This window comes from Somniosus microcephalus, chromosome 7 (assembly GCF_052327205.1).
Source record: "Somniosus microcephalus isolate GS21.2 chromosome 7, FLI_Smic_1.0, whole genome shotgun sequence".
Taxonomy (NCBI): Eukaryota; Metazoa; Chordata; class Chondrichthyes; order Squaliformes; family Somniosidae; genus Somniosus; species Somniosus microcephalus.
In genome coordinates this window covers 239,802,696-239,817,929 of record NC_140993.1, presented here as the reverse complement: position 1 = coordinate 239,817,929, position 15,234 = coordinate 239,802,696, and the positions used below count along the sequence as shown (strand labels likewise).

Sequence of the window (15,234 nt, the reverse complement as noted above, 5' to 3'; positions counted from 1 at the left end):
CCTTAGGACCTCACTGTTGCCCTTATGCCTGCTCTGGTGTACTCCACAGCTTGTTCCCTGCCACCTGGTAGCCTTCAGGCCTCACCATTGCAGTTCTCACTTCATGTACTCTTCACTAGTTTGCCAGCATTAATCTGGTGAGGGCGGGTAAGGACAAGATGGAATGATGGGCAAAGGATTGAGCTCCACCCGCTTCACATTGCTTTCTGGCGCTACCCTCTGCCCTGGCCAGATCCCCGCTCCCTACCCAGGACCAAAAGCCAGCCTATAGCCAAATTCTCCCACCACTCTTCGCCCAAGTCACCTTGCAATCCACCGCCCCAAACAAAGCTGTAGCTTTAGCAGATTCCACCCCTCACACCTGTTGATCGGTGCCCTGTTTGTATTACTTTATTGACCTCACTGCACCCCATTCACCACCTGTGGCCTTCAGTGGCTCCCTTCCCCACCACACACCAACTCCCACCCAAAAGAAGAAAATGAACAGAGGACAGAGAGGATGGGGGTAGGGTGAGAAAGAGAATAGAAGAGGGCAACGAGGAAGAGAGAAATGGAGAAAAGCAGAAAAGATTAGAAAGTGAGACAGGGAAACAAAAAAGAGAGACAGAGAAGGAACAGTATGAATATAATAGACAGGCAAAAGACCGTATGCTCAGATTTACTTTAGCAGCATCGTAAGAGATCCACTATTACAAAAGTCTTGCATGTAACATGTGCTTCCTGCAAATGTAATTTATTTCTCATTGGTCAATTTTTCTTGGTCACTCTGTTGATTGGCTCAAAGTAACAGCTGCAAATTCAAACTTAAGTGGTAGATTAGTCAAAAACAGGGATAACAGTTAGAAAACTAAAACTACAAAGGACTTATGAAAACTCCAACCAGCGGTCTTTAAAGGGGCTGCTGGAGGTTGCCAATACAAAGATTTTTTTCAATTTTAAACTTACCTTAATGTGGAGCCAGGAAGAGAAGAGCACAACAGGACGTGTGGGGGTTCAAATATCGGCGGAGTGGGATTCACCCTATTCCGCCACACTCGGGCCCACGCCATTTTAACAGGCAAGTTTTAGGCAGATTCGGAGACCCTCATCCCAGGTCTCATCAAAATACAAAAGTTGAGAGTCATTAGGACCCCAACCCAACTTTAACGCGCAGTCTCACATTTGGTGCTGGAACACAGGAGCAAGCCCAGAAAAGGGCAGCGGTCAGTAAATTAAATTTTTTTAAAATCATTTCCATGAGAGTCAGGGCCCCAATAAGGAAACTTTGGGCCTTCCCAGCCATAGACTTCCAACCGTCCTTCCCCGACCGTACTTGTCTGCTGACCACTTGCACCACTTACCTGAATGGCAGGGATCGTTCCTGTGGGTCCCCGGCTGCAGCCTCCCACCCCAAGTGTAGCTTCCACTCCCGCTCGAAGGCCTCCACATCAGTCCCGCCAGGTTTGGCCAGGAGTTGGGACCTGGACTACAGTAATGAGGCCCATTAGTTAAAATGGCCAGGGCCTCAAATTGGCATGTCCGCAAGCCTGCCGCCCCCACGCTTGGAGTTAAAATTGGGGAGAGTGTTCGGGTAAATGTGTGCTCAAACTGGAGAAGGGTTAGGAGTAGTGTATCCCCAGAGTAAGGGCCGGGTCCACGTTTGATATCAGTTAATATACAGATGATTTGTATGTGGGCACAGCGAACACAACCTCCATGTTTGCTAACAACACAAACGTAGGAGGTTTGGAAAACAGTGGGGAGGATTTTAACAGCCTTTGGGGAGATAGACACATTAGGAGAATGGGCAGATGCAATTCATAAGTGAGGTAAAAACAAGGAATGGAGTATATGCTCAATGGAAAGATACTGAAGGGTGTGGATGAACAGCAAGACCTAGGAGTTCAAGTACACAATTCCCTGAAAATGCAAGTACAGGTAAAGCCATAAAAAGGCCAATAGAATTTAGGATTTTATTAATAGGGGCATAAAGGACAAGAGGATAGAATTTATACCAAACAGCAGTTATGTCACAGAGTACCAAGTACAGTTTTGGGCACTTCATTATAAAAAGGACATTAAAGCCAAAGAGCATAGTTTCAGTAGGGTGCCAGGGATAGGAAACTATAGTTATGAAAAGACTTGAAATAGTGGAACTATTTCCATTGGAGCAGAGAAGGCTGAGAGATTTAATACAGATTTTTTAAAATTTTGATAGAATGAATAGGGTGGGGAGTCAGTGGCCAAGTCATCAATTTAAAATCAGAGTGAGGAAAGGGATCAGAGGAAATTTCTTCACACACAAGCTTTTTGGACCGTGGATTACTTTGTGACGTGGATTGGTTGAGGAAGAGAGCATTACATCTTTTAAGGAAATTAGATAAATATTTGAAGCAAAGGTCGAGAATGGAACAGTGAGAATTGTTTCAGACTGCTCTAGGAAAAAGCTGGCACAGAAACCATGGGCTGAATGACCTCCTCCTGTGCTGTAAACTTATATGATTTATTAATTTAAGTGTATGGGCCCGATTTTGTGGCTTGTGTGGGAAATGGTCGGGTTCCCCGAATGTGGGGTTCTGACACACAAAAAAAATGTCAGCCAGCTGCACGCAATTTTCCGTCAAGTGGCCAATTAATTGCCAGCGTGTGAACAGCCTTGCTAATTGCCCATTTCTAGTCAGAAAGCCCTACAGTATGATGTCATCATTCATGGTGCTTTCAAGGTCCACAGCAAGCATTGCTTCCTCTGTTGGCTTCCAAACAAACCATACAGGATGGCAGAGGAGCCTGCAGCAGCTGTGGCTAGTGCCAGACCCCGAGCTGCCTCCAAATTCGATGAAGCTTCACTGCAGGCATTATTGGATGGGGTTAGGGCCCACAGGGAGGTCCTCTTCCCTAGGTCAGGCAGGAAGAGGCCTCCCACTGAGACCAAGGCTGCATGGATGCAGGTGTCAGCAGAGGTCAACTCGAATGTGCATGTAACCTTGGCATCACATCTCTAACTCCTTCCTCTACTCCCCCACAGGACCATCCAGAGCCCCCGTCCCCACTGTGGAGGAGAAAGAGGCTGTGCAGCCAGACTCCTCAGAGGAAGCTCCAACCTCTGAGGGCGCAGCATCAGCAGAAGTAAGCGCACCCAGCACGAGCGCAGACACTCACACCTCAGGGGGACCTTCAGGACATATAGTGTTGTCACCTGGTGTTTCACAGCTCACAAGTGAGCCTCAGCAGATTCTGGAGACAGGGACAGCAGTGGAGAGTCCTCGTCGGAGGGCGCAGGACTCTGCCAGCTCAGCTCAGCTGCGCTGCATGCCGACCCTCTGCCTCTGGGTCCATCCGCAAGAGGTGGTGATGGATCTCCATGCACAGATGCAGGAGTCTCTGGCAGGTTTTGTCTCCAGGGTCGCTGCCGGTGTGGAGAAGTCCATAGCGACCATGAGCAGAGCCTTTGTGGAGTCATTGGCGCATGAACGCATCACCATGGAAAAGGTTGGCAACCTCCATAGAGGAGATAGCTCGCCAGGGTACAGAAAACATGGTGAGTGCTCATAAGAGAATGACATCTCTTGAGAAGCGTTGGCCATCTATTGAACAGAGAAACCAGACCTTCATGGAAGTCCTTCTGAGTAGGACTGCCAGTGCAGATATGGGTCCCCATGGCCCCCTAAAGCGCAGCAAGGTGCTCTCAAACCACTTCCAAGCGCTGGCCCCTTCTGGCCTGTGCAGATTCAGGTGAGTGAGCAGCAGCCTGGTGCTCCTGGCGCTCATCCTGCTGTTCCTGGTTCTGCTGCTGCCACCTCTGCTGCTGGAGATCCTCTAATGGCAAGAAGGGAAGGAAAAAAAGGCGTCCCATGCTTCTCGTAGATGCCTCCGCTGAGGAAGCGCTGAGTGAGGGTGGCGAGGGGGGCTTCCCAGGAGATCACATTGGAGAAGTGTGTGAGGCTCCAACCTTCCACAGCTGTGCCTAAGCCTTAAAGAAGTAGCCCCAAGCCTGCAGCAACAAGGTCTTTCACCATACAAATGCTCTCCGTTTAAATCGCAGCTTTCCCCGAATGACCTGCAGCTGACAGCAAGCAAGCAAGCCGGCAAGCTTCACGCCAGCTTTCGTCAGTAGGGTTCCCCGCAGGTGTGTTTAGCGTGGGGAACCCACAAAATCGCAACGGCCCCTGAAAATAGGTTTAAAGATGGTAATAATTGCTGATTAGTGTTCCGATGGCCAGTCCCGCCAGCGGCGGGCAGGACTGATTCGGGTCACAGACTAACGGCGGTCCGAAAGTCAGACGGGGCAGGGAATCAGACGGGGCGGGGGGTGGTGGTGGGAGGTCGTGACCCCCTATTTCTGCGATTTTCGGCCCCCGCCCGCCTGAAAACCCGCCCAACAGCTGGCAGAAAATCGGGGCCTATGTGTCAATACATACACACCCAACCAAACAGCCTGCATTTATATCGTTCCTTTAACTTGGAGAACACATATTTATGAAATGCCTTCGGCTGAAAAAAAGAGACACTGAGCCAAAAATGAAGAGATTAGGAAGGGTAACCTAAAGTTTTGCCAGAGATTGACTTTGTGTTCATCACCACAAAGGATTGTGGGCTCAATTGTACAGAAACAAGATTGAGGGAAATAACACTGGCAACCTAGCCTTTAAAATGGTGCAGTGATGCTATTTGGGCCACTTGCACTGCTCCAAATACAGTACTTTAAGAGTAAAACAGTCTAACATATGCAATGGAACAACATAATTTTGTTGTATCAGATCTAAAATTGTTATGGTGCAGTAATCATTTAGAGCATTTTTCAAGTGCACCCAAAACTAAAATGACGCAACATTAGGACATTCTCAGTCCTGTGATACAAATTTAAGACACGAGACTCCATTCTCTAAAATAAATGGAGTGAACTGGGTGCGTAACTTGCAAATATATGGGCAGCATTCCTGCTGGCTCAGAATTAGACCCGGGATATCTACGGCCGACTACTGATTTATTTTTATATCAACTGATCCATACTGTTTCCTTTAAATTTGCTAAGTGAGGAATAATTTAACATTAAGAAACTTCTTCCACTTTCACTCCCAGACAGCACTTCCATTTGTGAAGGTAGGGCGAGTTATCAGCATATACTACAATGCAGGAGATGTGGCTCTTTAATGCGGTGTGTCTGAGCTACTGCAGGGATGGAGAACAGTCAAAATCAGGGCCACGAGACATACATTGCCAAGAATAATGGGAATAAAATATCAGAAAAGGCCAACGTTGTAGAGGGACACCAACAGAACAAAAAGAAAAAAAGGGACACACGAAAGGGTGAAAAAATGGTAAAAACTGTAAGTATATAATTTGCAAGAGGCATTTTAGTGTAGCTGGGATATTTGTTTTGACATATTACTAGAAAGAATCAGTAATGTGAGTAGGACTGAAGCTAACTGGCCTGATAACACATGAACCATGGAAAGTAAGCTTGCAGAATTACAAAATGGCCTTTTGGTCCACGTATAGTATAAAAATAAAATTTGACCTCTAACAAAGACAACACATGTAGAAATGTCATTACGCATGGTTCTTTCCTCCACCCAAGTAGAGTTCTAATTGTCCAGCAGAAACATATTTGCAAACGATGAACAGTAATATTCAAGTCCTGTTTGCACTGTTGAGTCCTGCCACTTAAATCAGTGATCATAAATTATACACTTATATACAAAGCTAAAAACTTAGCTAATTTAACAATTCTGTAATATTAGTCAACAAGATTATTTTTAAACATTATAAAATTACTGAATTTCAAAAGCTGTGACAAATGTTCAACACTGAAAAAACCTTGGTTACCATGGCTTTTACATTTATTCCATATTTTGTAGGCGTGATAAATCATGAATGTTTACAGTGTTTGCACATTGGAGTCATGTTTAAAACATCAGTACAGACTCTGTACATCACATACACATTTTCAATAAACACGATTTGTTACGACCAGTGACCATTTAAAATTCTATGTATCAAACACAGGTAAATAGGTGAAATGATACAAACTCTTCTGCACTATTAATATACAGTTGTAAACAAGGTCTTTCAGGAATATTGACAACCAATGCAGTTTACTGCACAGCACTTCACAAATGAGTTTTTTTTTGTTTTTAAATAATGACTTTGTTTCATAAATATAGATCCAGATTATTGCAGCACATAATTCAATACCTGATTGGTAAAAAAGTACATCAACGCATGTTTTCAAAGGAAACAGCAGCAGACAGATCACAGGACTGTACCTAATTGCAGGAATGAGTAAGCAAACACCAGTTAACCCAGACTTGAAGAAAATTAAGGGACGAGCAGGCATCTGTCCAATACTACTGTAACCCATACTCTAAAAGCCAAGGTGGCTGGAGAAGATTGTATTAGCATTTATTTGAATTCAAGCAGGTTGCAGTCAATCTTGTAATACACATATGGGTAGTATTCCTGCTGGCTTAGACTTAGGCCTGGTATGTCCATGGCAGCCTGCAAAAGAAGAAGTTTAAAAACAAATCAGCATTTGATTTATATTATTCTAGCTGATTATTTACAAATTTTGTTTAAAAAAAAAATCTCTGCTCAATTTCAGATGGTGTCGTAGCTGCCAAAGTATACAGATCGTTTACAGAAAATAAGCTTCTATTTTAGGGAGCCACCATATATTTTCCTGAGTATTTTATTCCCCGTTCCAATTATTTACATGAAATATTGCTCAGACACCACTTTGCAATCAAATACAGGAAACTTTGGTTTATCCGGAGGTTAACTGTCCAGAATGCTCGACCCACCGGCAAAAATCAGGAGCCGTTTCGTTAGGTTTTTTTTCTTCTCGTTGCTTTTTTTCCCACCAGTCAGGCTCTGCAAGGTCTCGCTGAAGCTGTTGCTAAGCTACAGAGATGCTTGCAAGGTACGGCCGACTGTTTAGAAGCTGTTGCTAAGCAACAGGGTTTGTTGCCAGATACGGAGATGTTTCAACATTAGTGCTGGTTTGTCCGGCAGTTTTGATGGGACGGCAACAGCTCGGTCCCGTCGGTGCCGGATATCACAAAGTTTCCTGTAATGTAATTCCAAGGTCAATTTCTTTGTGCAAAATTACTCAAATTTCTATATTACAAAAAAAAATCTCCATACTTCAAACAGAACTCCACTAGAAAATCTCCACCTAATGAAATATTATGCAAGAGTTACAAGGAATAGTTCTATCAGGCAACCATTTTGATGGATATATGTCTGTGCAAAGGAGAATGTATGGAGTGCATTTTTAAATATTTTGTATAGGTTAGGTTTTTGTAAAATAATTAAGGGGTAGGCCAATATGAGTATTTTCAAAGTTATACTGGTCTATTAAAAATAAAAGCAAGCCAAATTTATGGTATGCCTGTGGTAAACCACTGTATTGTATATTGCCACCTCTGGGTGGCGCTGTGTATGGAGGCATGCCTCAGCTGACTCCACCCACCACTGTGTGGGTTTCGTTCAGACTTGTTCAGTCACTCACGAAGAAGCATGGTCTCTTCTTAGCTAATAAAAGCCTTATTCATCTCTTCTTTCGACTCGTCATCTCTTCTTCGACTCATCACCTTTTATGAAGTAATTGATAAGCGTATCAATTTTATTAGCTAAAAGTTAAATGGCGACACCTGAGGAGCAACAACAGCAACGGATACAGCAGACATTGCTGAGAGCCCTCAGACCACCACGCCTGGACCTCGACCCTCAAGAGGTGGGTGCATCAGCCAAGTTTGAACACTGGCTGAGCTGCTTTGAATCCTTCCTCGCAATCTCACAGGTTACAGAGGAGGATCACAAACTGAAAATTTTGACCGCCCAGGTGAGCCATCAAGTATATATGCTAATCCGGGACTCTAATACGTACGTGGCGGCCCTCGAGCTACTAAAAGGGCAATATACGCGCCCAGTGAACACAATTTATGCCCGACACCTCTTGGGATCCCGCAGGCAGCAACCGGGAGAATCGGTAGGGGCATTTGCACGGGCGCTACTGGCACTCTGCAGAGACTGCGATTGTAAAGCGGTAACGGCTGTGGAGCACGCGCAGGGACTCGCCTGTGATGCCTTCGTCAGGGGCCTCCAGTCAGACCACACCCGGCAGAGACTGCTAGAAAGCAAGGAACCCGACCTGAAGACGGCCATTGCCCTTGCGCTCTCGTTAGAGGAGGCCCACCGAAACCTCGAGGCATACCCCCGTAACGGCGCCGAGACATGGCAATCGAAACCGTGGGACACGGGACCGCCGCCCCCGGCACCAACCGCTGCAGCGACCCAACCGAGACAGCAGCCTCCGGTAAGAACTGCTTCGATGCCCAGTAACCAGGCCCAAAAATGCTATTTCTGTGGCCAGTTAAAACATCCCAGAGCGCACTGCCCAGCTAAGACAGCTACCTGCTCGGGCTGCGGGAAGAAAGGCCATTACGCTAACGCCTGCAAGGGGAAGCCAGCCAGCAGTGCAGCGTGCGGGCCGTGGGAGCAGCCATCTTATCCGCCATTTTGTGTACCCCCGGCCGCATGGCATCCGCCGCCATTGTATCCAACGCACTCAACCGCCATTTCGTCACCGGAACCGACCACCGTCTCGGCGGATGACTATAGTGACTCACTAAGCCACATACTGGCCTCCGTGACGCTGGATCAAGCCCTCCCTCACCATCTATCCAGCTCCATGATGGATATCGCGGTAAACGGCCGCGCCACCAGTTGCCTGATCGACAGCGGGAGCACAGAGAGTTTCGTCCACCCCGACACGGTACGTAGCCACTCCCTCACGATTCTGCCAACGCACCATCGCATTTCTATGGCGTCCAAGTCCCAGTCAATGGACATCAGCGGCTACTGTGTGGTGACCCTGTCAGTAGGGGGCACTGAATATAAAAAATTTAAACTGCTAGTCCTGCCCCGTCTTTGCGCTGCCGTCCTGCTAGGGTTGGATTTTCAGTGCCACCTTAAGAGTGTCACACTAGCATACGGTGGACCCCTCCCCCCACTCACAGTCTGCAACCAACAACTTTTAAATCGCCCGCTGCAAACCACCTGCAGCCTTTCCACATTAAAAGTCCCCCCCCCTCCCCTGTTCGCTAACCTCACCCGCGACTGTAAACCCATCGCTACCAAAAGCAGGCGGTACAGTGCCGGGGACAGAGCTTTTATCAGCTCTGAGGTGGAGCGGCTATTGAAGGAGGGCATTATCGAAGGTAGCACTAGCCCCTGGCGAGCCCAGGTTGTAGTCGTTAAAACCACTGCAAAACGCCGCATGGTAATCGACTACAGCCAAACCATAAACCGGTACACCCAGCTGGACGCGTACCCCCTCCCTCGCATATCTGATATGGTCAATCAGATGGCGCAATACAAAGTATTCTCCACCATCGACCTTAAGTCAGCGTACCACCAGCTGCCCATCCGCCATGAGGACCGCCAGTATACTGCCTTCGAGGCAAACGGCCGCCTCTACCACTTCCTTAGGGTCCCCTTCGGCGTCACCAACGGGGTTTCGGTCTTCCAAAGGGAGATGGACCGAATGGTTGACCAGAACGCGCTGCGGGCAACCTTCCCCTATTTGGATAACGTCACCATCTGCGGCCACGACCAGCAGGACCACGACGTTAATCTAGCAAATTTCCTCCGTACGGCCCAACGGCTGAACCTAACGTACAATAAGGAAAAATGTATGTTTCACACCAAGCGCCTGGCCATCCTCGGCTGCGTGGTGGAGAACGGAGTCATCGGGCCCGACCCCGACAGAATGCGCCCCCTAATGGAGCTACCCCTTCCCCACTGCCAAAAAGCACTGAAGAGATGCCTGGGGTTTTTCTCCTACTACGCCCAGTGGGTGCCCCTCTATGCAGACAAAGCCAGGCCCCTCATCAAAGCCACCTCCTTCCCCCTGACACCAGAGGCGTGTGCAGCCTTCACTCTTATCAAGAACGATATCGCGAAGGCCGCAATGCACGCGGTGGATGAGTCCATCCCCTTCCAAGTGGAGAGCGATGCCTCCGACTTCGCCCTAGCCGCGACCCTTAACCAGGCGGGCAGACCCGTGGCCTTTTTCTCAAGGACCCTCCAGGGCCCCGAGACGAGACACTCCTCCGTCGAAAAGGAGGCCCAGGCTATTGTAGAAGCGGTGCGTCACTGGAGGCATTACCTGGCCGGGAAATGATTTACCCTGCTCACTGACCAGCGTTCAGTAGCTTTTATGTTTAATAATAAGCAGAGGGGTAAAATCAAGAACGACAAGATCTTGAGGTGGAGAATCGAACTCTCCACCTACAATTATGATATCTTGTATCGGCCAGGGAAACTCAATGAGCCCCCAGATGCCCTATCACGTGGTACATGCGCCAACGCGCAGAGTGATAGGCTGCAGTCCCTCCACAATGACCTCTGCCACCCGGGGGTCACCAGGTTTTTCCATTTTATCAAATCCCGTAACCTGCCCTACTCCATCGAGGAGGTCAGGACCATGACCAAGAGCTGCCAAATCTGCGCCGACTGCAAACCGCACTTCTATAGGCCGGACAGAGCAAGCCTGATCAAGGCCACCCGCCCCTTCGAACGCCTGAGCGTTGATTTTAAAGGGCCCCTCCCCTCCGCTGACCGCAATGTGTACTTCCTCAACATAGTTGATGAGTACTCCCGTTTCCCCTTTGCCATCCCTTGCCCAGACATGACCAGTACCACGGTCATCAAGTGTCTGAATGACATCTTCGCTCTGTTCGGGTTCCCCAGCTATATACATAGCGACAGGGGCTCATCGTTCATGAGCGACGAACTTCGGCAGTACCTGCTAACAAGAGGTATCGCCACGAGCAGGACCACCAGTTACAACCCCCGGGGGAACGGCCAGGTGGAAAGGGAGAACGCGACGGTTTGGAAGGCAGTCCTCTTAGCACTAAAATCTAAGGGCCTTCCGACCTCCCGCTGGCAGGAGGTCCTCCCTGCAGCGCTCCACTCCATTCGGTCACTGCTTTGTACTGCCACTAATGCGACCCCTCATGAGAAAATGTTCGTTTTCCCCCGGAAGTCTACATCGGGAACCTCGCTACCGGCATGGTTGACTTCTCCTGGGCCCGTCCTACTGCGGAGGCACGTGAGGACGCATAAAACGGACCCCCTGGTCGAGCGGGTGCACCTCCTACACGCCAACCCCCAGTATGCCTGGGTGACATACCCAGACGGGCGGGAGGACACGGTCTCCATACGAGATCTCGCACCCTCGGGTACCCCTGAATTACCACCGTTATCCCCCTTACCACCGTTATCCCCCTTACCACTGTTATCCCCCACCACCCCTCCCAACCCAACTCCTGCAGACGGCATGCCAAAGCCCCAGGAATCTTCGCCAACCACCCAGACACCAGACCCGACGTCGGATGCTGCAACACCACCGCCGCCACCACGACGATCAGGACGTCAGACAAGGCCTCCTGATAGACTTAACTTGTAGTACCCTTCACCCCGCCGGACTTCACATTAAACAAGGGGTGAATGTGGTAAACCACTGTATTGTATATTGCCACCTCTGGGTGGCGCTGTGTATGGAGGCATGCCTCAGCTGACTCCACCCACCACTGTGTGGGTTTCGTTCAGACTTGTTCAGTCACTCACGAAGAAGCATGGTCTCTTCTTAGCTAATAAAAGCCTTATTCATCTCTTCTTTCGACTCGTCATCTCTTCTTCGACTCATCACCTTTTATGAAGTAATTGATAAGCATATCAATGCCCACTTCCCAACAGGGAGCACTTGAGTAGTTGTGTTTTAACGAGACAGGACAGGTTCGCAGCCATACAGCACAACTAGCCTCCTGAACCCAGATTACTGAGCAACACCACGGGAGATTTCCAGAGACCACTGGTTTAAACACAAAGACAGCCGACACTTAAACACACCAACCTCAACTAGCTCAGTTGGCTGTTAGGATGGGTACCTTGTAATACTGGAACATTCCACTTTCTGGTAGGGGGAAGAAGGGAGATAAAGAAATAACAAAACTTTATTCTATGCCCAAATTGTGTCAGTAAAGATAGAGATGTATTCAGCCTACACCATTCTCCCCTAAAAGATGGTGGTGTGTGCAGGAGAGAGAGGAGAGAGAGATTAAAAGGGAACATGTCTACATCTTTGAAGGGAACTTTCAAAGAGATTGCTAAAACTGAAATCACAAATTGCACCTCCCTGCACCAACTCCTTGTGCTGTTTTTCAGTAATACAGAAGTCTAAACTTGGGGGTTGGGCAGGAGGGAGCGAAAAGGGAGCGAAGGAGGGGGGAGGGTCCAGGAGAATTTTTAGGTTGCTTTATATCATGTTGCTGCTGTTAGGAGTTCACCCCTTGTGGACCAAAATTAACCTAACTAGTATATGGATTACATTTCATTAGGTCGGACCAAACAAAATAGTTAACAGAAATCTCTCATCAGTTTCAGACAATGAGATTGGTTAGAAAATTCCCGAGAGGAATTGGATGTGATGTTAGAATGGCTTCCATTTGTTGCCACGATCCCCACATCAAGGAGGGAAGGGTGGAGGCGATGATAGTACAATTGTTGGCTCAGTGAGCAAGTCCTTGGCAGAGAGTTGGAAAGGCCGAGAGATTAAGCTGGTGGATTTTTTTCTCCCCCTCTGGGGGAAAAATGCATTTCTCTTAATTTTGAATTTGGAAGCCAAAGGGGCGGAGAACACTTTTTTCCTAAAGTCAGTGCCGGTCAGTTCAGCAAATACTGACTTGTAAAGTGAGGCAGGGCCCATTATTATTCTTGATGTTACAAGGAACAGGAAATAGACTGAATTTCCATGAAAACTGTATTCTGACGCAATATGAGATCATGGAATCCAGCTAGGGGTCATTGTTGGGACCTCCAGGTTACACCATTATATGACTATCATGGTACAAGACCTTGGTTAGGCCTCATGTACAATACTGCATTCAGTTTTTGGTGAATTATAGGCCCTTAGAAAGGTTCAGAGGAGGGCCACTAAATTGAAACCTACTTTAAAAGCCTTTAGTTATCACAATAGGTTTAAAGAGCTGGGTTTCTTTTTTACTCTAGAAAAGCATAGACTTCGGGGAGATTTGATTGAGACATTTAAAATAATGGAGACACTAAAATGCACCCATGTGGTTAGACTATTTGAATTACAAAAGCAAAATACTGCAGATGCTGGAAATCTGAAATAAAAACAGAAAATGCTGGAAATACTCAGCAGGTCAGACAGCATCTGTGGAGAGAGAAACAGAGTTAACGTTTCAGGTCGATGACCTTTCATCAGAACTGGGCAAAGTTAGAGATGTAACAGGTATTAAGCAAGTACACAGGCAGAGAAAGGGGAGGAAATAACAAAAGGGAAGGTCTGTGATAGGGTGGAAGGCAGGAGAGATTAAATGGCAAAAGGGATGATAGTGCAAGGCACAAGGGAAGGGCAATGGGACAAATAAAGAAACAAAAGATGGGTCTAGAGGAGGTGTAAATGGGAATAGCAGAATCATTAGACTGTAACAATTTCAGATCATAACCATTGGTCCCATTTTTTCACCCTATTTTGCCTTGCGCCATCATCCTTTTGTCATTTAATGTTTTCTGCCCTCCACCCTATCACAGACCTTCCCTTTTGTTATTTCTTCCCCTCCCACCTTTCCCTGCCTCTGTACATAAGAACATAAGAAATACGAGCAGGAATTGGCCACTTGGCCCCTTGAGCCTGCTCCGCCATTCAATAAGATCATGGCTGATCTTGGGCTCAAAGCCACTTCCCTGCCTGCTCCCCATAACCCTTCATTCCCTTATCTTGCAAAAATTTGTCTATCTCCACTTTACATGTATTTAATGACCCAGCCTCCACAGCTCTCTGGGGCAGAGAATTCCACAGATTTACGACCTTCAAGGAAGAAATTCCTCCTCATCTCAGTTCTAAAACGGTGACTTTATTCTGAAACTATGCCCCCCGAGTTCTCGATTCCCCCCGAGGGGAAACATCCTCTCTGCATCTACCCTGTCAAGCCCCCTCAGTATCTTATGTGTTTCAATGAGATCACCTCTCATTCTTCTAAATTCCAATGAGTATAGGCCCAGCCTGCTCAATCCTTCCTCATGAGTCAACCCCTCATCTCTGGCATTAACCTAGTGAATCGTCTCTGAACAGCCTCTAATGCAAGTATATCCTTCCTTAAATAAAGAGACCAAAACTGTACGCAGTACTCAAGATGTGGTCTCACCAATACCCTGTACAGTTGTAGCAGGACTTCCCTGCTTTTATACTCCAATCAACTTGCTTAAAATCTGATACAGCTCTAACTTTTTCCAATTCTGATGAAAGGTCATTGATCTGAAACGTTAATGGTTTCTCTCTCCACAGATGCTGTCTGAACTGCTGAGTATTTCCAGCATTTTCTGTTTTTGTTTATAATTAGAAAAACTAATTGTTCTGCTTTATTGGTAGCATCCATCGACAGAAAATCAAATTTTGCCATGCAGATACCTACATCAATGATGGCAGCTGCACTGCTGTCCAGGTGTTTGTATAGATCATTAAGAATTTCTCGAAGCTTCTTCAACATCTTTTTGTTGGGTTGTAACAGCATTGCCTGGAAGTTTACTGGCAAACCATATCTGAATACAAGAGGCAAGGCAAAATTACAAAGTGACAAAGAATGATGCCAAGATATTAGCAGTATTTCCTGGTCTTTTCATGTGTAAAATACGGTGCCAAACACATGTAGAGATGCTTTATAACTTTCACGTTAAACTGAATTTTAACCAACCCTTTCTTGAAGTTTCAAATATAATTCTTTTCAAAAATTTCTACACAGATGAAAAACTGAAGAAAACTTTATTGAAGCTTAGCACAAAGTAATTCTTTGGGAGAAACTAATTTAAGTTTTCCACGTACAACATAGCAGTCCACTCCCTATTAAAAAAATTCCAATGCAATATAGGAACCCTATGTACCCCATTATAATACAAAATTTCTTACAACTGCACGTACTATGTGTCACACTTTTAACTTCCTGTGTCATGATTTTGTCACAACTTGTGGCAATGTAGTAACACTGATATACATTATTTTTAAATGGGTATGATGAAACGCCTCCTTTAATATACTTACCTTTCAGTCCTGCTACACTAGGTGACGCTGCTACCCTTCTTTCACTCTACTACCTCTGTTCATTGCCCTGAGCCTGCCTGAGCTTCTTGCCTCACTGTAACAAAGTTAAAGGTATTTCATCACAACCA

General features: G+C 46.8%; 1 protein-coding gene across 2 annotated transcripts in view; it reads right to left on the bottom strand.

Moving 5' to 3' along the window:
• Window positions 1-5,797: 5,797 nt before the first annotated feature.
• LOC147115174 (V-type proton ATPase subunit C 1-A-like) overlaps window positions 5,798-15,234 on the bottom strand; it is a 164,951-nt gene continuing 155,514 nt past the window's right edge. Inside the window, exons 10-11 of one of the 2 annotated variants that reach the window (XM_085993501.1) lie at window positions 14,484-14,610; window positions 5,798-6,477 (exon numbers count right to left, since the gene is read on the bottom strand). In XM_085993501.1, coding sequence (XP_085849627.1) covers window positions 6,382-6,477; window positions 14,484-14,610 — 223 coding nt within the window. In that variant the 3' untranslated portion in view covers window positions 5,798-6,381. Of the gene's footprint in view, window positions 6,478-14,483; window positions 14,611-15,106; window positions 15,201-15,234 lie in introns of those variants that run through there. The other variant, XM_085993502.1, reaches the window with a different exon arrangement.